At 46.7% G+C, this 21,773-nt stretch overlaps 1 protein-coding gene across 1 annotated transcript in view; it reads right to left on the bottom strand.

The window, feature by feature from the left end:
• The window catches only part of KCNJ5 (potassium inwardly rectifying channel subfamily J member 5), a 504,401-nt gene that overhangs the window by 311,296 nt on the left and 171,332 nt on the right, over window positions 1–21,773 (bottom strand). The window contains exon 2 of the mRNA XM_085647189.1: window positions 3,248–4,188. Coding sequence (XP_085503315.1) covers window positions 3,248–4,188 — 941 coding nt within the window. The remainder of the gene's footprint in view (window positions 1–3,247; window positions 4,189–21,773) is intronic.

The following is a 21,773-nucleotide window of genomic DNA, read 5'->3' as shown; positions in this document are numbered from 1 at the left end:
CTACAGCAAATCATTAACATGAACTGGATTGTTGCCCGAGAGAGGCACATCTGCGTCTATTGTCTGGCAGCTGCCAGAGAGGCCAGCGATGGGAGAAGCGTTAGAGGTGTTTTCCCTCTCGATATGTCGCTGGCGTCATTAATGCCGGGTTTAACCCCTTGCTGTCACCATCCAGTCATTCTGTATGGCGGGTCCCTTGGTGTTGAGATCTGATTCTTTGGTCTGCAAAAAAACCGATTTAATGTGTCGTACTATACTATGAGCGCATTCCCCGTATGGGATACAGTATGCCCAATCATATTAGCTGCCATGTCTGCCCAGGGATGAAATGTACATTTAACACAGCAGAAGGGCTAACAGGCTGTGACTCAGCCAAGGCACCTGAGAATCCAGGCCTCCTTTATGTAGCGGCACTGAGATTGGCCAAGAATACCTGAAATATTGTAAATGCTAAACCAAGTCCTTACAAAATGCCACGACTCATTGATATACAGATTTCACATCCAAATCCCAGAATAAGGCTTTTATTCTCTGAACCATTGTTTGTGGTAACTATATATCGGTATAATGAATAGTGTACTGCTGAATGGGTTTTGTAGAGACACTGTTTAGTAGTACCTGTCTGTTTTATAGATTACCTTGGATCGATATTATACTTTCTTCTTTTATCAATTTCTAGGTGGCATCATTTTAGTCATGGAACACCCCGGGCCGGAGATGGGAACTGTTTTCTACTTATTAGGTTTCAAACAGTGAATTACTGCATTGGAGAGTTTGCATATTCATTCATACTTTGTACATGTCGCAGGAGAAGACCCTGCTCGACGAAAATTGACATTGGGACTATAAAGAGGATTTGCTGTATGATTGATCATGAGCTGGGTTTAACCAAGCATTATGGAATATAATATCCCTGATCAAGGACCGATAGGCCGGAAATGCATTGAGGATTATTGCAAATTTCCGGCTTCAACAAATTTGTATTACAGCATTTGTTATTTTATTTAGAAAACTCAGAAACGGTTATAATGAAGATGAATGAACCAATTCAATAAAGAAAGCTTTATTTTTTACTTTGATTGGTTCAACCGTGATTGGTTTTGGGAACACAGGATTTAAAGTGATTTAACCCATAAGGGAACAGACTGGGAGTGGAAAGGGAGACACAACTAAGCCTGGGCAGTGAACTCCACTCTGCTCACAGAGTTTGTTGAGTTTTCTGCACTCCGCGTTATGCAGAGCTCGCTGGGTTCTGAAAAACTCCGCGTAGCATAGCGTAGCAGAGTTTTTTCCTCGCTCGTGCTCGTCACCGTCAAGTTGGCGAGCGCAAGTGTGGAAAATCAACCTCCCGGCAAGATTTCTCAACACGGGCAGTCGGATATCTCATTGGAAGTGATCGCGTATGCTAAGTGTGGAAAATCAACCTCCCGGCAAGATTTCTCAACACGGGCAGTCGGATATCTCATTGGAAGTGATCGCGTATGCTCTCGACTGCTTGCGTTGAGAAACCATCTGTTCGCGTTGAGAAAGCTGCTGCTCCAGTAAAAAATTTACTCAAGCGGCAGAGAGGAAGCAGCGCCAGCTTGCGCTGTGCATGGTGCCGTTCGCGATGATTGCACAGTGCGGACACACATGTGGCACTGAAAATCACAGTGAACGGCATTTATCTAATGCACTCCGCTGCTTGCACAGCTCCACGTAGTGCTGCAGAGTTTTTTTTTCACTTCGCGGAGTTAACTCCGCGAACACCACCCAGGCTTAGACACAATACCGGAAGGGCAGAGTGCTGTAATTTACATTTGCTAACACCCAAACCAGAGGGTGATACCCTCTTGCACCCTAAAACATTGATAGTTTGGTTAAATTTACTCAAAAACTGTGCACTGAATCTACAGAAACTTGATTAGCATTTTAGTCTTGGCTTTATCAGATAACCTGCTTTCACACATGTATTACATACAGAGAAATGTGGCGCCAGATTGCAGAATGATATTTCACACGTTCTGAGACTTCTTGTCTCCAAGTACTTCATTCATATTCTTGACTTTACTGATGCTAATCAGTTTGTATGAACAGATTTGGAAAGGATGCCCTCTAAATCCAGACTACAGCATATGGTTGTTTTGCTGAAGGGAAAATGGTAAACTTATGTTTGATGCTGCAAATGAACACGTTAGTTAAAGCCTAGACACACAATATAAGTAATAAGAATTGTAACTTTTTTTAAGTCACCATAGTACCATAAATAAATAAAAAACGACCCATACCAGAATGAGACGCCACCTGTAATTGTGCTGAGGTATTTTCTACAAGGTAGGCACTGTTGCTTTTCTATTGGCTGCCGTGCTGTCTAGGTCGTGCACAGGAAGGTACCTAATGCCTGCAATGGTGGCCAATCATGAGCTCTGGTTGCTAGACACATTGAGGAGGCATCCTCCCTAAACGTCTCTGCATATTGAACACAGGCAGATCCTGAAAACTCGCAGTGCCTCCACCAAATACCATTTTAATCACTGCTCTGAAAAAGTTCACCCAGGTGCCCATGCCTTCTACCGTTTTCATATTCACTATGTCTGTCCGCATGTGCATTCCCTCACTTTCAGACGATGTAGACCTAATAACTTCCCTAACTTTGCCTCTGTTTTACCTTCAAGAATACCAATGTGATATCTTTAACTGAAATGCACAATGGGCAATTATTTTGCAGTTCTCTAAACGGTGCTGTATGCACTACAGAAATATGAAATAATAATTTGCAAATGAGCTAGTGGTGATATCATGCCCTTTACTACCACTACATCTTTAGTATTCAGATGGCTTTTACTAGATGACGGCAAACATGTCATAGTACTTTCTTTTTTCTACACTTGCTTTCCTACAGTCAAATGGTCAGATACATAGATGATAAATATTGCAGAACACCACCCATAAGAAAGTCTGATCACACCACACTTCCATTCTCAAATGGTGTGCATTCATTTGGGAGCAGTGCTGGTGATGCAGCACCTCTTATATTGCCAACCTCCTGTATGATCAGAAGGCTTGGCTTAGAATAATGGGCGAATTTTGCGCTAGTAGCCCTTTCATTATACAACCTGGATCCTTAGTGTGAAGGACCAGTATTGCGATTCTCCAGCTTTCACTTCCCTGATTTTGTAATAGTCAACTTCTTTGGATCATGACGAAAGCAAATGTCATTAGTTAAATATATTATATGTATACTAGTTGGACTTAAGAAATCACATACCTGTTGCTTCAACCATTCCTTCCAAGATAACTACAATTTCAAACTCCTCTTGTTCCATCTGAGCACGAGACATCTCCCAGAACGGGCTCTTCTCATTGATCTCATGAGAGATAATAAGTGGTGATACGAGGAACAAACGGTCATCCCCCGTGTCAAAGCCCACATTGATGTCTGTCTGGTTGAGGGGTATAAATTCACCTTCTTTGGTCTGCTTCGACTTAATAAGCTTGGCCCTGATGGAGGCCTCCACAATATGCGAGTTCCTCAAATCCCCTACCCGAAACATCAAGCACAACTTCTCATCTCTCAGAGAAATCACAGCATTGTTGGAAAACATTAGGGTCTCTGCCCTCTTCTTTGGTTGGCTAATTTTAACAAACATGCATCCCACCATCAGTGCATTGACAATGGAGCCCATTATGGCTTGAACCAAAAGCAAGATGATTCCTTCAGGGCACTTTTCGGTAATGACTCTGTAGCCATAACCAATGGTTGTCTCAGTTTCAATAGAAAAGAGAAAGGCTGAGACAAACCCATTCAGGTTAGTCACACAAGGTATCCATTCCGTGTCACCAATGTGTTCCAGATCTCCCCTGATGCGGGCTATAAGCCACCATATGAAACCAAAGAACAACCAGGTCACAGTGTAAACCAGTGTGAATATGAAAAGACTGCGGCGCCATTCCAGGTCTACTAGTGTGGTGAAGAGGTCACTAAAGTAGCGGTAGGTTTCTTGGACATTGCCATGGTGTACATTGCACTTGCCATCTTTCTCCATATATCGTTGACGGGGTTTCTTCTTTTCTGTTAGGAGGCGGGTCCTGTTGGTTGGAATAGCATCTTCTCGAGCTGCTTTGGGGATTTTCTTAGGCTCCCTTGGGGCTACACCAACTTCCATATCTGGATTCATGAATATCCTAGAGTCTCCAGCCATGGTGGTGCTGGGTTAAAGAGAAAGAAAAAATCAGTGTTGATCATAAGACACATGTGGTCTCAGTCACACCCAGAAGGAAATACCTTTAAACAATTTGCATGCATTTTCATCGTTTTACCTCACACAAATATATCTAATTTCTAAGTGGTGAAATAATGTACGATTCTATTCCAACTCACGGAAGGTTTAAAGTTTGCAATGGCCCTGTTGGGACTCAAGTCTAGGATCTAAGGTCATTAGACAGTTCAACCCACTGATATATTGTACCTCCTCCATATTACTATGCCCAGGGGTCTCGTTGGCCTAAAGTTAATGAAAGGTTACGATCGAGACTAAGAACAAAGCATGTTAGAAAGTATAGTAGATCAGAGCTTGGATAACACATACATAAAAACATAAAACAAAAGGAAAAGAATTTTGATTAGAGTGTACATCCAAGTTATCGGATTGTAATGAAAAGTAGATAATGACTTAAAGTTTGCGTAAGACAGAGACAATGTAGAGACCCTCATCCTCAGCTAGAACTGGGGAAATATTATTAAAGACATTGAAATTCAGAAAATCCATTAATCTATAAAGAAGAGTGTGATAACCCCTGAAAAAGGGGATTACATTGGAGGCCAAGTCAGATATGTGCTGTGAAGAATTTTTTGAGGAATCAACAGGTGTACCACTGATGTAGCGGGCTGTTTCAAAAATTCTGCAATTGTAAGCACAGTGCTATAATGGTGTACATTTCCACTCAACAGATACAGTAGCCAGCATCAGTGCTTAATTTGAGCCAGTGGGTTCTGGTCCTCGGCATCAGCACTTAATTGTCAAAAACTGCACCTTTTGTCTAAATTAGAGATGAACACAGCAACAGTTGTTTATGAATTCAAAATACATTAAAAGTGACTAATACTTGCAGCACAAGCCATTTTGACATCTTTGGGGGCCGAGAACAGGCTGAGTTGTAGTAGTTGTGTCGGTTCTGTCACTGGCGACGCTACCAGGGGCAATGGGTAGTGTAAACTTCAGTGGCCTCCTGAGGAAGACCCTGGCACTTATTTGTTTTACAAATTGAGCATTGAGGCACTGTTTTGTAGAACATGCATTTAAGACCTCAAAAGAATCACAGCGAGGAGTATCAAAGGACAACTCAAAGTTTACCTTTAGAGACTTTTTACTCATAAATTGAGGTGTACAAATGCACTCACTCACTCCCCAGGTGTATGCAAGTGTCAAGTCATTGCTTAGTGTGTAAACAGAAGAATTCCACCATCAATATGCCCACATGTAAATCTATGTCATAGCCAATATAATTTTCCTAGATGGTCTTACATTGAATATTGTGACTATATTTTAAGTAATGCCCCCACTTGAGGGGGGATCCTGAAGCCTCCACTGTTAGGATATAGTGCTCCAATAATAACATAATAACCAGGGGCGTAAAGCAAGACCTTGCAGCCTCTATGGGACAAGAGGACCCACAATCCTTAAGGGACCCACACATCTTTCAAGGGGGCACATTCCGCCCCAAGGCTAATGAATATCTGTGAGAGAGGGGAGACTCAGGTGCCCCTCTTCACATTCTGCAAGGAGCCCCCATTATTTTATGTTACGTCACTGACAGCAACTCATACTAAGCACGCTGGATGCCATACTCGGAGACTTACTTATAATACGTCAGCTGCCTCTGATGCAGTATGGCAAATCAGTTCCAGCTATTTACATTGACTGCTTCCTCTGGAACAATCGTTTCACAAAGAATGACTCTCACTCTCACAAACACACATAAAACATGCACTTAATAATCACGTGCACCCTCGAGGCTCACCCATTCTTAAGTCATGATGACGCCGCTTGATAATGCTTTCTCAATCTCACAAGAGCATGTGCACCTGCTCACTGCCCAGTTAGGCCATAGTGGATTGGTCTATTGCATCTCACTCCTGAACAAAATGAACCTGAATTAGATAAAGGAAAGAACCAAGCTCCCGGAGAGGCGTCTAGCCTAGATTGGCTGGTTTCCCATCATCCCATCCCCTCTGCTGAACCTTAACCACACCCACATCCACAGAAACAAACAGGAATATGCCTTTCTCTAACCCATCAACCTTCATGAAAGAGGCAGATTCTTAAACTTCAAATAAACTAAGAAGGTTTTTAACAATGGCTATCTGAGAAGGAGATCCCCTTGGTAGTCTGCAGCACATGGTCATGCTGCCAGCTGCTAGTGTGAATGTTGGAGCACTCTCCCCAGCTGCTAGACTTAGACTACAGCAATCAATGTAGGTAGCCTATGAGCGAGCGAGTGAGTGAGCGTAGTGATTGACCCTACTCAAGCCCAGACCTCAATCTCAGGAGAACAAATAGGGAACTATACTCTAACCTCAGCCTCAGAGTTGGGGCTAAACTAACACTCCTCAGCCCGAATTTTATCACATCCACACTCCACCAGATATAGCATGATACTTATCTGGCCCTCTACAGCCCAACTAAAGTCCACCCACATAAAGTAGGTAACATCAATATTGTCTCTCATCCTAGTAATTACTGCAAGGAAGCCTTAAGACTCCCATAAGTACCACCATCCCAATCTACTGCCCCTACCGTACCAACTTTCCCCCAACTATCCCAAAACTACCCCCACACACTATTATGGCCTCACACAACACCTCCATTGAAAGGCTTGGTCCCAATTCCTACCGCATAAAAGTTCTGCAAAATCTCTCCAACCATGAAGTGAAAAACAACAAGCACAAATTCCTGTAAGAACATCCAGAAACACTAATAACCAGCATCTAATACAGTTCAGTACACGGAGGTCTTATAACAGACTTCATCTTCTACACCAAGACATTTGCCAAATGGAAAGAAAACCTCCTACAACACCTGCATGTAACCAATAGTATCAACATCGCATATGGATCCAAACTCAAAATGTCTCCATCCCAGAAAATCTACTGCAAATTGTCCATATCCATATACAGAAACAGGAATATCCTAATCCAAGCCTCGGGACAAAACCTCTCCAGCTTTGACCGCCACTTACCCGCTCTCTGCGCCTCCATGTCAAAGGCCACTAACTACACATCACCCTTTACCTCCACAGAACATATCCCAGTACTCTGACCTCCCTCAGTAAAACTTACCACTCCCCAATCCCATCACACCAACTACACCAACACCCCTACTACACCCTCCCCGATCCCCAAACCCAATGAAGCTAAGGTCACACTGCAGGAATTAGCTCTGCCTCCTTCAGAAACCATGTCCCGTACTCAATAAGACCAAACCACTTCACCGGAATCCTCACAATTCAAGATCCAACTCAGACTAGATTCAGCCACAACCTTCACCCCAGCCCACGACGACCAACTGCTTGCCCCTTCTTCTGCCACAGAACCAACCGCCTCACAACCAGGGACGTTTTAAGGATTTTGGGGGCCCTGGGCCAAATGTATTTTGGGGTCCTCTGTTCGGAACAGTTTTGCTTTTATAATCTAGTGTTAGCTCTTTCATGCCCTTTTCGGTCAAATTTTAAATGTGTGTACATCTGATATTCAGGGAAAGTGATGTGTGTTTTCAGTATTGCAACACAGCGGCAGCTCACTAATATTATTGCAAGTAATCTCCGCCCCCCCCCATTTCTCATATGTGAGGTCTTCAATTGATCTAAAAGAAACTTTTTATATGGTTGTTGCTTGAAACAAACACATTTATCTTCAAAATGTCTGTAATAGACTCTCACACATTAAAAATAAATGATAGCAAAAAGCTATTTACAACAATATGTTTGAAACCTATTCAAGGTCATCAGGGCAAGACTCTCTGCAGAACATAGCTGGCTCTATCAGGGGGCCTCCTGAAAGACTGGGGCCCTGGGCCAGATCCCACTTTGCCCATGCCTTAAAACGTCTCTGCTCACAACTGATCTCAAAACTCACCCATCTGGAGCTCAAAATCAATATTAGGCTTGAATAAATCTCCTCACAATGAAAGGATACATGTTTCTGACCCAACTCACCTCCCACTCACACATCTATGGCGAACACCGATCTGACCACTAGTATGCGCCTGAAGTCCGACGATCTACCCCTCAGTCATCTATCCCCTACATCCACTACCATCTCAAACCTAGACGCACCACTATGGGAATGTTGCAACGGGAAGCTGAGATTCTAACCGACACATACAACAAAGCTCCCAGTCTTCCCCACTGTTACAAGATTCCGGTCATCCTTGGCACTTAAAATGATCCATTCCTCCAACCTTCCCCCAGACTGCCTGCCCAACTCACTACTAACCAGTGTAGCCAATGTGATCCAAAATTACTACCCACATTAAACTGTAAGCTATTAAACTGTCGGTCAGCAGTCAAGCGTGCCACTGAAATAGCAGACACCATCCTACTACTTAAAAATGACATTTGTTTTCTAACCGAAACGTGGCTAAGTGACCACTCGTCCCTCATTATCAATCTCCTCACCCCTGCAGGCTTCTCAATCCTGCGATGTGACCATAAAAATTATATTGGAAAGGGATTAGCTATCATTCATAAATATGAGCTATGTCTGAACCCCTTCTATTCAGCCAAATATTCTACCTTTGAATATCTCACAGTCGATCTCTCCTCAAAAGGCTTCAACCCCATCAAATTCCACATCATCTATCACCCTGCAGGTGAAAAATCACAATGTTTTGAAGGTCTAACAGACATAATAACACACAACTCCCTTATGGACTCCACATACATAATATTAGGAGACATTAACCTGCACCTGAAAGAGGTGGAAGATACTACAATATAAGCATTATCCACACTTCTTGAATCAAAAGATCTCACGCAACACTGATAACAGCAAACTCATAATAAGGGTGCTATCCTTGATGCAGTCATTTCCAACCAGAATACCATATCTGTCCAGTCCATCCTACCAACCGTCTGGATTGACCACCATCTAATTCCATTTGATCTCAATGTCAACCAACCTAAGCTCTACGCTCAAACGAATCATCCTAAGCACTGGACAATAAATATGCACAAAATCCCTACATCAGAATTAGAATCCCTATTCAGTTCCCAAATTCTACCTCCACCTGGCCTCACGTCCACCGATGACCTCACCTCCCACTATAACACTAAAATGACAGGACTTCTTGACACAATTGCCCCTCTAAAACTAAAAAGTCAAGAGCTATCACCTCCAGATCTTGGTTCAATAAAGACTTGAAAATTGAGAGAGGACAACTTAGGCTAGCTGAAAGAACGTGGAGACAAACACCCTCACTGACTCCTCTCTTTCTCCTCTGAGCTTAAAACCTGAAATACAAAAAACATATCTACAGAGAGAAATCCTCTTTCTTCCTAGTCCAACTTGCCCACTCCAAAAATAGACCTAAAGACCTTTTCAACATCATCAAACAGCAAGCCCTCTTTCTCCCACTACACTCATCACATGTAATGATTATGGTTCCTAAACGGATGAAGAATACTATGAGGAAGTGCTATGGAAGGGGAGTTGAAATCACAAGAGTCAATGCATTTTCATGTCTTGGCGTACTCTTTGATGATAAGGTATCATGGTCATCATCAAGAAGGGTTAAAGGGAACACTATGAAAAGAGCCACAAGAACAGTGTATGATTGTACTAATAGATTAGGCATCAAACCTGTCCAGGTCCTCCTGAAACTTTATCACTCGAAGTGCATCTCTCTGAGTAGCTATGGATGTGATATTTGGGCTTATGAAATGTTTACTAAATTGCAAACTGTGGAGAATAACTTCCTGAGAAAGCTGCTGGCGGTTCCCCAGTCTACAGTTTCTTACATTGTCCATGAAGAAGTGGGGGCTGACTAGGTCATTGATCTCCTGGCTCTGGGCCATGTGATGAGGTGGCTCCGGGTATGGGCCTATCCGTACCTAAAATTAATTCAAATAATAATAAATGTTTGTTTATCATTGGAGAAGGGGAATAGCATCTACTGGCTCAATTACATCAGCTCGGTTGTGGCTAAGCTTAATTGTCCAGAGCTATATAGCACTCCTGAATTAATTACCAAGAAGGATGTGGTCTGGATAAAGAAACATTTTTTAACTTAAGCCCAAACTGAAAGAGAAGCCAGAGAGTTGTGTAAACCGTCAGTTTGTGCATACATTCTTTTAAAAACTGGCCCTGCAGTGGAGATGTATCCCCTTCTTCTGACAATTTTTCAACACTGTTACCTCCTGGTTAGAATTCGGCTGAAACTTTTGTTTTGGCTCTTGGCTGATCCTCAAGGTTGGAATAAGGTGTCTAATTTGGGACTTTGTAGTTGTGATAATTTTTCACCTCAAGACACTAAGAACTTTGTCGTGCTCTGTGACTACTTCCACACACTGAGGAAAGAATATATCCTATCATTATTAGAAGGGATGGGCTTTGTTCAAGTTAGACGAGCACTTTATATCGGCATATGCTACCTTATGCAAAAATATGTTTTAATGTGGGCAGTTAGGGGCGCTGCATATGAGTTTAAGATGAACAGTATTGTTTTCAGCACCTATGGTTTGACGACTGAGAAACTAAAAAGGAACTGATTATGTATGTATTTTAAAATTCTATTTTTTTAATTAATTTGTTTTTAATGATTTTAATGACTTAGCATATTTGTCTTTTATGATTATAAAGGATCGAATAAAGATCAATTGACTGACCTAATCTGTTAAGCGCTGTGAGGGATTCAGCAATTTCTTCTCTGAAAAAATAACAAGCATTGAACTCTCATTTGACCCCTCCACCTCCACTCCCCCTACCACTGATGTCATTCCTACCAAATACGGTCCCACCACTGCCGCACCTCCAACTAATGACGGCCCACCCAAACCTACCTACTCATGGAGCCAGAACACCAACAACAACACTAACAGCTGAAAAACAATGCAACCTGGACCAAGTTAAAAAATATCTCTAAAGAAGAAGTCATTAAAATGTTTACACCCTTGAAGCTGATATCACAGGTATCAGACCTCTTTACCTCATCACTTGTCAAAAACCTCAGACACACCATCTCCCCAACCTGGACCAAAATCAATAACTCCTCCCTATACAGTGGCACTTTGCTGATCTCCCTCAAACTCGACCAAGTTACCCTCTTTATCAAAAAGCCAGACGCGGACCAGAATGACCTTAACAACTCCAGACCTAAAGCCAATCTCCCTCTCCTTGCCAAAACTATAGGGATATGTGTGCTCTCGCAACTTAACAGCCATATTGAAAAATGCGACCTTCACGACACCTTCCAATCGGGGTTCAGGATAGGTTGCAGCACGGAGACTGCAATCATGAACATCATTGATGACATGCACAGATCTCTTGACGATGGTCAGGCCTGCCTCCTACTCCTCCTTGACCTCTCAGCAGCCTTCGATACTGTCAACCACAAAATTTTCCTAAACACCCTCTCACAACGTGCAGGCAGTACTGTCCTCCAGTGGTTTGCCTCATACCTGAACCAACAATCTCAACTAATCAAACTAATCAAACATCCACTTCTCCAGCAGTATCAGTCCCACAAGGAGTTCCCCAAGGATCAATTCTGTCTCCTGCCCTTATCAACCTCTATATGGAACCACTCGCGGGCATCTTAAAAAAAGCCAGAATTGCCTACCATCTCTGCAGATGACACCCATCTTTACATTAAACTCTTGTCCCCTAAAGACACCCAGCATCTTAACAACACTCTCTCCAAAGTCTAATCCTTGCTGACAAACAACCACCTAAAACTCAACCCCAAAAAATCTGAAGTCCTCCTCAGCCAACCAAAAGGAAAATTCTATCCTCTTCATAACTGACTTGATATCCTAACTGCACTAAACGGTAAGTGTTCCCTATCTCTGACAAATCACTAGGGATTACACTTGACAATAACCTGAGCATGAAATACCACATAATGCCTCAGTAAAAAGTGCCTTCTATACACTGAAAACATCGAAGCGTAGCGTAGCGAAGCGAAGCGTAAGCGGTGCCCTCAGCCAATCCTGGCGCTGCTGCAGCGCCAGGATTGGCTGAGGGCACCGCTTACGCTTCGCCCGCTGCCTGCCCATTAGGAGACCGAGGGGCTCCTAATGGGCATGCGCAAGGCAGTGAAAACACAAGTACGCATGACTGGGCACGGGCTAAATATGAGCTCACCATGCCCATTCATGCGCACTTGTGCTGCCTTTCCCTGGATCGTCTGACAATGCATGTCAGTCAACATGACGCCGGACCGCCCACGGGCCGACGTCATGCTGACTGACATCCATTGTCAGTTCTCCCTAGGGCGTCTCTGAACTTAAGTAAACTAAGTTCAGAGACGCCGAGGGAGCTGCGGGCGCAGGCAGGGGCGGGGGGGCAACGCCCCTACGCCCCAAGGGATGCACCGCGCCTGCCATTCAGTACTGCGACATAATCAAAGGTGCTCTCATACAATGCTATGAAACACGTTATTTTCGTGCGTTACAACTTTAAATAGCGCCGCCTACCATGCAGCTGTCGCCATGTTGTGGGACGTGGCTGTGGCTGTCGAGGATAGTGGCCCGAGCGCAGTCTGCTTTTATGTCCGTCCGCTTCATTGTTTTCTCTAATTGCTGCTCTGCTTTTTAAAGAAAGCTGCAGCTTGTTTTGCTATCGGTCCAGTAAGCCCGGAGAGGGCCGACGCTCCGGAAATGTCTGCACAATGATCACTTTGGTTAATCCACGGCCTATATAATGGGAAGGTAATTAAGGCCGATGTGAAAATGGGGAGCCATATGTTTCCATGCATACCTCGAATGCAGGCAGTTTAAGCCGTCGCACTGCGGTAATTATCCCATTCATTTGGTAATACTTAAAAAAGTAAAAGTGCTATTTACTGTTCAACGGAGCTGCAATTTTCTAGATTTCCTTGCAGTGGCTGGCACAACTGTGTTCCTGTTAACAGCTGACAGCGATACTTTAATACACCAACTGCTTAAACAAGCGCGCGCGCCTCGCGCTTAGGGTAAAAAAAAAAAAAAAGTTTGACGAGGAGGAGAGAAGGAGGCAGCAGGGGGAGGGGAGAGAGGAGGGGGTCTGCGCCTGTTTTCCTTGTGGGAAGGAAGGAAGGAAATCGCCAAACGTGCACGCGTTGCCATTGAAAACAATGCAATTCGTGCATGTTTTTGGGCCAAAAACAGAATCGATTCCTAAAGGTCTCCTCCTAAGCAGCGCATGCGCGCTGCGTAGGCGAAACCTAAAAAGGGGCAGTCAGTGACACTTGCAGTAGGGCCGGAGTCCAGACTGAGCTAAATATGATGTATTCAGCCGCCATGGTGCTGCTTTTCCAGACAGGACACGCCACAAATGGGGCTGCAGAGAATTATGGGATGCAGCCATCGCTGCTTCTCCACCACTGCCCTATTGGTGCTGGAAGAGAGGCAGGAAATGCTTTGGTGTTGGGCACTTGGTTTCCAGTGTCAAGGTCTATGTACTCCCCCTGTCCACACAAATCAGGGCCTTTTTCACAATACTGTGAGATAAACTAGAGAAGATGCCTGACTCCACAGAGGCAATATTCGAGCACAGAAACATGTTGATTAAAAAGTAAAGTAGGATCCATTGCTCAATCCTCCTGTTTTAAGTCTTGTGGTAGGGAGATACCAGTAAGAAACATACTTTGATAACCCACATACAATGTTAATCTAGGTCTGACAGTTTAACAAGGGACAACATAAATTTAGATATAAGGAACATAATCCCTACAGGACTTCAGCCACACCCAGCTTACCCACATCACCTAACAAGCCCTGGACCCCATCTTGTCCTCCAGTGACAAGGTTAAAGTCAGCCACATCACTGCGCTCACATAGACGGACCACTCCATCGTCCACTTGAAGAAAACAGGGCCACCAACCATCCCTACAGAGTCTAGCAACACCCCAAGCCGCTGCTGGGAGAAAGTTACAGAAACCATAATGGCTCAATGCCTTCCAACTAAACTACCAAGGTCCCATCAATGACATAAACAACTTCAACAAATGGATCACCACCTGCACCAATACCCGGGTGCCCCTGAAAAAACACAAAATACAAAAGATCCAACAAAAAGATAGCTGGTACAACACTGACTTCACAGAATCCAAGTGAGTTTCCAACCAACTCGAAAGATAATGGAGAATCACACGAGGAACCACTGAAACACTCACAATGTTGCACTTAAACAGTATCACCATCAAGTGAAAGAGACTAAGAAAAAGGCCCTGCCCCTGGGAAACAAATCTATCTCTAATAACTGCAAGGAACGTCTCACCATTGTCAAGGAATTCACCAACCCAACAGACACAACCAACACCATCACCCCTACACAATCAATCAATCAATCAATCAATCAACGGCATTTGTATAGCGCACTACTCACCCGGAGGGTCTCAAGGCGCTGGGGGTGGGGGGGATGTTACTGCTCGAACACCCAGGTCTTGAGTTGCTTCCTGAAGGCGAGATGGTCCTGGGTTGTCCGGAGGTGGATGGGGAGGGAGTTCCATGTCTTGGCCGCCAGGTAGGAGAAGGATCTTCCTCCGGCGATGGCTCTGTGGATGCGTGGGACAGTGGCGAGAGCGAGGCTGGCGGATCGGAGCTGGCGGGTGGGCTGGTGGAAGGTCAGGTGGTTGTTGAGGTACTTGGGGCCCAGGTCGTGGAGGGCCTTGTGTGCGTGGGTGAGGAGTCTGAACGTGATCCTTTTGTTGACGGGGAGCCAGTGGAGGTCTCTCAGATGTCCGGAGATGTGGGGGATGTCCAGGACACGTCGAGCTGAGGCGTTCTGGATCCGTTGGAGTTTCTTCTGGAGTTTGGTGGTGGTGCCGGCGTAGAGGGTGTTCCCGTAGTCCAGCCGGCAGGTGACGAGGGCCTGGGTGACTGTCTTCCTGGTCTCTGTGGGGATCTACCGGAATATCTTTCGAAGCATGCGCAGGGTGTTGAAGCACGAAGACGAGACGGCGTTGACTTGTCTGGACATTGAGAGGGAGGAGTCCAGGATAAAGCCCAGGTTGCGTGCGTGGTCCGTAGGCTTGGGGGTGGCGCCCAGGGCAGGGGGCCACCAGGAGTCGTCCCAGGCGGAGGGTGATGACCCCAGGATGAAAATCTCCGTCTTGTCTGAGTTCAGTTTCAGGCGGCTGTTCTTCATCCATTCGGAGACGTTTTTCATCCCATCGTGTAGGCTGGCTCTGGTGGTGTCCGGGTCGTTGGTGAGGGAGAGGATCAGCTGGGTGTCGTCGGCGTAGGTGATGATCTTGAGGTTGTGTTGGCGTGCGATGGCTGCGAGGGGGCTCATGTAGACATTGAAGAGGGTGGGGCTGAGCGATGACCCCTGGGGGACGCCGCATACGACTTCAGTGGCCGTTGACCGGAACGGGGGGAGGCGGACTCTCTGGCTTCTTCTAGCGAGGATTGAGGTGATCCACTCTAGGGCCTTCCCCTGGATTCCGGTGTTGTTCAGGCGTTGTACCAGGGTGCGGTGGCAGACGGTGTTGAATGCTGCGGAGAGGTCCAGGAGGATGAGGGCCGCTGTTTCCCCGTTGTCCAGTAGGGATCTGATGTCGTCTGTGGCTGCGATGAGGGCGATCCCCGTGCTGTGGTTGGCTCGGAAGCCGGACTGCGTGTGGTCGAGGGAGCAGTTGGTCTCAAGGAAGGCAGCTAGCTGTCTGTTGATGGTCTTCTCGATGACTTTGGCAGGAAACGGAAGGAGCGAGATGGGGCGGAAGTTCTTGAGGTCGGTGGGGTCTGCTGTAGATTTCTTCAGCAGGGTGCTGATCTCGGCGTGTTTCCAGCAGTCCGGGAAGGTGGCGGTGTTGAAGGAGGCGTTGATGATGTCGCGGAGGTGGGGTGCGATGATGTGGTCGGCCGAGTTGAAGATGTAGTGTGGACAGGGGTCCGTGGGCAATCCGGAGTGGATGGTGTTCATCGTGCGAGTTGTATCTTCGGTGCTGACCGGGTTCCAGGTGCGGAGGGTGGCGGTGGGGGGCGTCGGTTCGGTGGTGGGGTTCGTGGTTGGAGGGCCGAAGCTGTTGTGTATGTCGGCTATCTTGTCGTGGAAGAAGGCTGCGAGAGAGTCGCAGAGGTCTTGCGAGGGAGGGATGTCGTTGTTTCCGGCGTCGGGGTTGGAGAGCTCTTTGACGATGGTGAAGAGTTCTTTGCTGTTGTGGGTGTTGTTGTCCAGTCGTTCCTTGAAGGCTGTCTTCTTTGTGGCGCGGATCAGTTGGTGGTGTTTGCGGGTGGCGTGTTTGAGGGCAGTCATGTTGTCTGTGGTCTGGTTGGTGCGCCAGGTATTCTCCAGGGAGCGGCAGTTCTTCCTGGAGGTGATGAGTTCATCGGTGAACCAGGAGGTTTTCTTGCTGCCGCGTCTGCTGGGGGGGTTCTTCAGTGGTGCAAGGGCATCTGCGCAGTTGGTGATCCATTGAGTGAGGTTGTTGGCGGCTTCGTTGGGGTCCATTGAGCTGGTGGGGGGGTTCTGGCTGAGGAAGGTGGTGAGCTGGTCGATTGTGGTCTTGTTCCAGTTCCTACGAGGGGGTTGTTGCGGGCGGTGGTGGGTCATCGTTTTTCTGAAGCTGAAGTGGACGCAGCTGTGGTCGGTCCACTGGAGTTTGGTGGAGTGGCTGAAGGCGACGTGCTTGCTGGATGAGAAGACTGGGTCAAGCGTGTGGCCGGCGTAGTGGGTGGGGGTGGTTACCAGTTGCTTGAGTCCGAGGTTGGTGAGGTTGTCCAGCAGGGCGACGGTGTTGCGGTCCTTGTTGTTCTCCAGGTGGAAGTTGAGATCCCCCAGGAGGATGTAGTCGGTGGAATTGATGGCGTGTGGGCTGACGAAATCAGTGTTGGCTTCACTGAATTGTGTGCGTGGTCCCGGTGGTCTGTAGACGAGGGTGCCTCTGAGAGTGGTCTTGGGGTTGGTGTGTATCTGGAAGTGGAGGTGTTCGGCGGAGGTGAGGGTGTCATCTGAGTTGGTCATGATGCGGATGGTGTTCTTGTGGGCAATGGCGATGCCTCCTCCCGTCTGGTTGCTGCGGTCCTTCCTGGTGATCTTGTAGCCGTCCGGGATGGCTATGTCGATGTCGGGCGCTGAGGAGGCGTTCGTCCAGGTTTCCGTCAGGAAGGCGATGTCTGGTGATGTTGAGTCGAGGAGGTTCCAGAGTTCGACGGCGTGTCGGTGGATGGAGCGGGTGTTGAGCAGGATGCACTTCAGATGGTTGTTGTTGGGGCTCAGTTTAGCTGGTGCGGTGCAGGGACGGAGGCAGGAGAATCGGCAGGCGTGGCAGGAGAAGGGTCCGTGGGTGCGTCTCGGGGTGGCGTGGTGGCAGGCGTTGTTTTGTCCGGCGTTGAGTGCGAGGAGGGTTGTAGCGTCGTAGGAGAGTCGGGTGCGCAGGCGGCAACGAGAACCAGGGGGTCTGGCGCAGGGCGCGGTCCAGGCACGGACGGGCGCAGACGGGCTTACCTTTGGCGCACCTTCGGCACACAATCGGCGCTCCTGCTGCGCGCGTCCACTGCGCGGTCGCTATGGGGACGTCATAAGTAAGGAGCCGGGAGGGAGGAGCAGCTGGGTGGCGGGAGCGGGGCGGCGAATGGAATCACAGGGGGGCGGGGCCGCAGGGAGGCAGCGGCGGGAAACTCGAAGAAGCAGCGGGCAGCGAGCGAAGGACGGGGGAATCTGCAGGCAGGAGGCGGCAAAAGGCAAGGCAGGAGCGGCAGCAGTGAGTGGGGCGACCAGGCCTGTGGAAGTCTCAGCGGTCACACTCTGTGGTCCCCTATGGTCCCCTTAAGTAAGGAGCCAGGAGGGAGGAGCAGCTGGGTGGCGGGAGCGGGGCGGCGAATGGAATCACAGGGGGGCGGGGCCACAGGGAGGCAGCGGCGGGAAACTCGAAGAAGCAGCGGGCAGCGAGCGAAGGACGGGGGAATCTGCAGGTAGGAGGCGGCAAAAGGCAAGGCAGGAGCGGCAGCAGTGAGTGGGGCGACCAAGCCCTGTGGAAGGCTGAGCGGTCACAAAAACTCTGCAACAACCTCTCCAACTTCTTTCATGACAAAAACCACCAAGCACTACAGCAGCTTCGAACCCTAGTCACCCCCATCGACCTTCCCAGCCTTCTAACCTCATCAACCAAAGACTACCAACTGACAGCATGGAACCCTCTATCCATCCATGACACTGCAGCAAAAATCAAGACTGTCCTCTCAGGGGTGCTCACGGACCTCACAATATCTACACCCTGGGAAGAGCAACGATTGGTGCTGAACTCACGTCCAACATCAGCACCTCCCTCAAGATAGCCACCTTGCCAGATAGCTGGAAACATGTCAAAGTCACCGCTCTCCACAAAAAATCCTCAGCCGAACCCATAGTATTCAGAAACTAGCAACCCATATCGCTGCTTCTCTTCCCAGCCAAAGTCATTGAGAAGACCATTAACAGACAACTGTCTGACCGTCTAGAATGCCACACACTCCTGGACTTCTGGCAAGCAGGATTCTGAAAGAACCACAGCACTGAAACGGCCCTCTTCGCTGCCGTAGATGGCATACACACTATCCTCAACTGTGAACATACCGCCACCCTCATCCTCTTTGACCTCTCCACCCATCTCAGACACTAGCTCCCACCACACATTCATTGCCAAACTGCACACAGCTGGAATACAAAGACCAGCTCTCAAATGGATAGCCTTGTTCCTCTTTGGAATTACTCAATGAATCAGGTTCACGCTGTTCACATCAGAACACAAGTTCCTCATCTACGGAGTCCCACATGGATCATGGCTCAGCCTCAAACTTTTCAACATGTACATGACTCCTCTGATAACATCATCAGATTCAACGGACTCAACATCATCTCCTTCTCTGATGACACCCAGCTCACTTTTCCCTCTCAGATGACACTGTCACCACCAAGACAAACTTCAAACAATGCATAATCAGCAATGACCAGTTGGATGAAAGAAAACTGCTTCAAGCTCAACACCGACAAAACTGAAGTGCTGATCTTCGAGAATAAGAGCTCATCTTGAGACTCCACCTGGTAGCCTGCCGAACTTGGACACACACCCACACCAACTGACCAAGCTAGGAACCTAGGCCTCATCCTGAACACCAACCTCACCATGAAGTGCCAGATCAATGCTGTCACCTCCTCATGCTCCCACATCCTCCGCATATTACTAACAATCTTGTGGCTGCCACTCCACTGGACACCAGACGTCACATCACACAGGCTCTAATCACAAGCAGATTAGACTGTCAACGCACTCTATACCTGCATCTGAACCCATTTTCTTCACTGACTTCAAACCATCCAAAACACCACCACCAGACTCATCCTTGACCTCCTGTGCCGAACCCATACATCACCACTCCTAGGAGCTCCATTGCCTCTCTATCCAAAAGAGCTGCCAGTTCAAACTTTTCACACATACCCTCAAGTCACGGATCCACAGGCCTCAATCCCCAGCTCCATGTCTACCAACTCATCAGAAAACTTCGCTCAGCATCACTCTCACTCTCACAAACACCCTGCAGCCACAGGAACAGAATGGGAGACAGATCATTCTCCTTCCAAGCTGCCAAATCCTGGAATTACCTCCTCCAACACACCAGGGCTTTCAACTTGCTTCTCGAATTCTACAAGAAGCTGAAGACCTGACTTTTCAATTAGTCTTCTTGTGGTACCATCGAGATTGCCTCTACTCAGGCCCAGTCTCACTACATGCCTGCACTCACCTACTCAGTGCCTGGATACCTTCACTGGGGACAAGCCAGGCTCTACAAATCCACCCTACATTACAAATTCACCTTATAATCTCACCCAATCTAGATAACCAGTAACTAGGAGTCTGTAAAACCAATGAACAGTAGTATTTTTGAATGCTTCCCACTACAAAATATGGTACCCATTGAGGAAGCGTAGCACACTAGGTAAGTTAGGATTTACCATCCTATATCAGTACGGAGTCCTATATGAACAAATGGTAATTCCATAAGAAGTTTGGCTATTGCTTCCAGGAGCTTTGTACTTCTTGTATGTTTATGCCTGTTTACCAAAAGCGTAGGTTAAGTCCGCTCTCATTTTTTCTTTAATGTGTTAGCTACCTGTATTGTACCTGTCCGGTATGTGTGAGAGAATCATATGATGTTCCTTCTGCAACTACCACCTATCAGTTATTTATTATTTCTCTTACAGAAGTTTGCACTTCTGCTGTTCATGTTGTGACTTTAATGGATTTTGACGCTCTGCAAAAAAGTTTCACTACACATAAGTAAAAATGGATCATACTGCCAATGCTTGTTTTAATGTATTGTGTTAGTGAAAGACTGAACCATCACAAAATATGTAAGCAGAGTTTACTTTTTTTTACGCATGGAACAAGTACTTTTCAAAATGGAGTGGGTGACAATGTAAGACTTTAAAACATAGCTAACTGGTGGCTCCAGCCAATTCTGGTATTTTAGTCAACAGCATTTTGCATGCTGGGGCTTTGAACCCACAATGATATTGTTAAAATCAAAACTACAATCCCCAGAATGCCACATGATTTAGCTGGGGGATAATAGTATCCTGTGTCTTAGTGTAAAAGTGCAGAATTGTGAAATGCAAGATAAAATAGAATTCCTGCCTTTAATACTTTTTTCTTGCAGGCACTACTGGGTTAAACAACCCCGTGGGTGATAGGTTGGAGATCACCTTTCAGATTCAAATGCCAGCATCTGATTGCAAATGGACTACGGTCATTCTCCTGTAGCGTCTACCCTTATTTGACGCTGTTACGCCCTGGGTGGATCTATAGATCACCATAGGTACCCCTCTCCTGTTTCACATCTCCAGACATCATTCCTTGAACAATACTTTCTTCTTTATTAATGTAAGCATACCCCCCTCCTCAGAATCATTGGTTGTGCCTTCTCTACCTTTGTTTTCATAATGCTACCCACTGTTTGAATATCATTAGAACTGCGTGAACTTCACAGCCTATACAATATGATTGAATATGTACTGCCCGTTCCTATGGGTTTCTCCTCTATGTCAATTATGTGTACTTCAGAGAAAATATACTATGGTTGACTACTTCATGCCCATGGCAAAGGCTTATTCATTCATTTATTTTTTCTTGTAAGGCACTGCACCTATATACATGCAGCCTCACACTATCACCGGGTTACTTCCACGCGCTTTATAGTAAGGTTGTTATTTTAACTTATGCTGATACTATCGGCTGACTTCAACTTGATTTATCGTTGAACCTGTTTTAATCACGGGACAGTTTACTTTTTAAACAAAGGCATTCAGGGACAGTAGAACTGTTATTTATTAGTGGCATCTTACTGGCTGCTCTTTGCACGGCATTCTCTTTTCCTCCGGCAGCAACATCACCGCACCTTTCCCCAGTCCACCACGGTGTTCCCGTTTGTGTGGAGGGAGTTAGCGGTAACATCTTTGTTTCACTTCCAGGCAAGGGTAGAGCCACAGGGTCAGCAGTCTAGCTGCTTCCCATATCTATTTAAACCCATGCCTGCCCCGACGTGCAGTGGATGTGCGCAGTGGGTGCGCCACCGGCACTCCAGTCTGCGCCCATCTGCGCCCAGCCATCGCCAGGAG

Source organism: Triturus cristatus, chromosome 3_2, assembly GCF_964204655.1.
Source record: "Triturus cristatus chromosome 3_2, aTriCri1.1, whole genome shotgun sequence".
Taxonomy (NCBI): Eukaryota; Metazoa; Chordata; class Amphibia; order Caudata; family Salamandridae; genus Triturus; species Triturus cristatus.
This window is presented reverse-complemented; position numbering and strand designations above follow the sequence as displayed.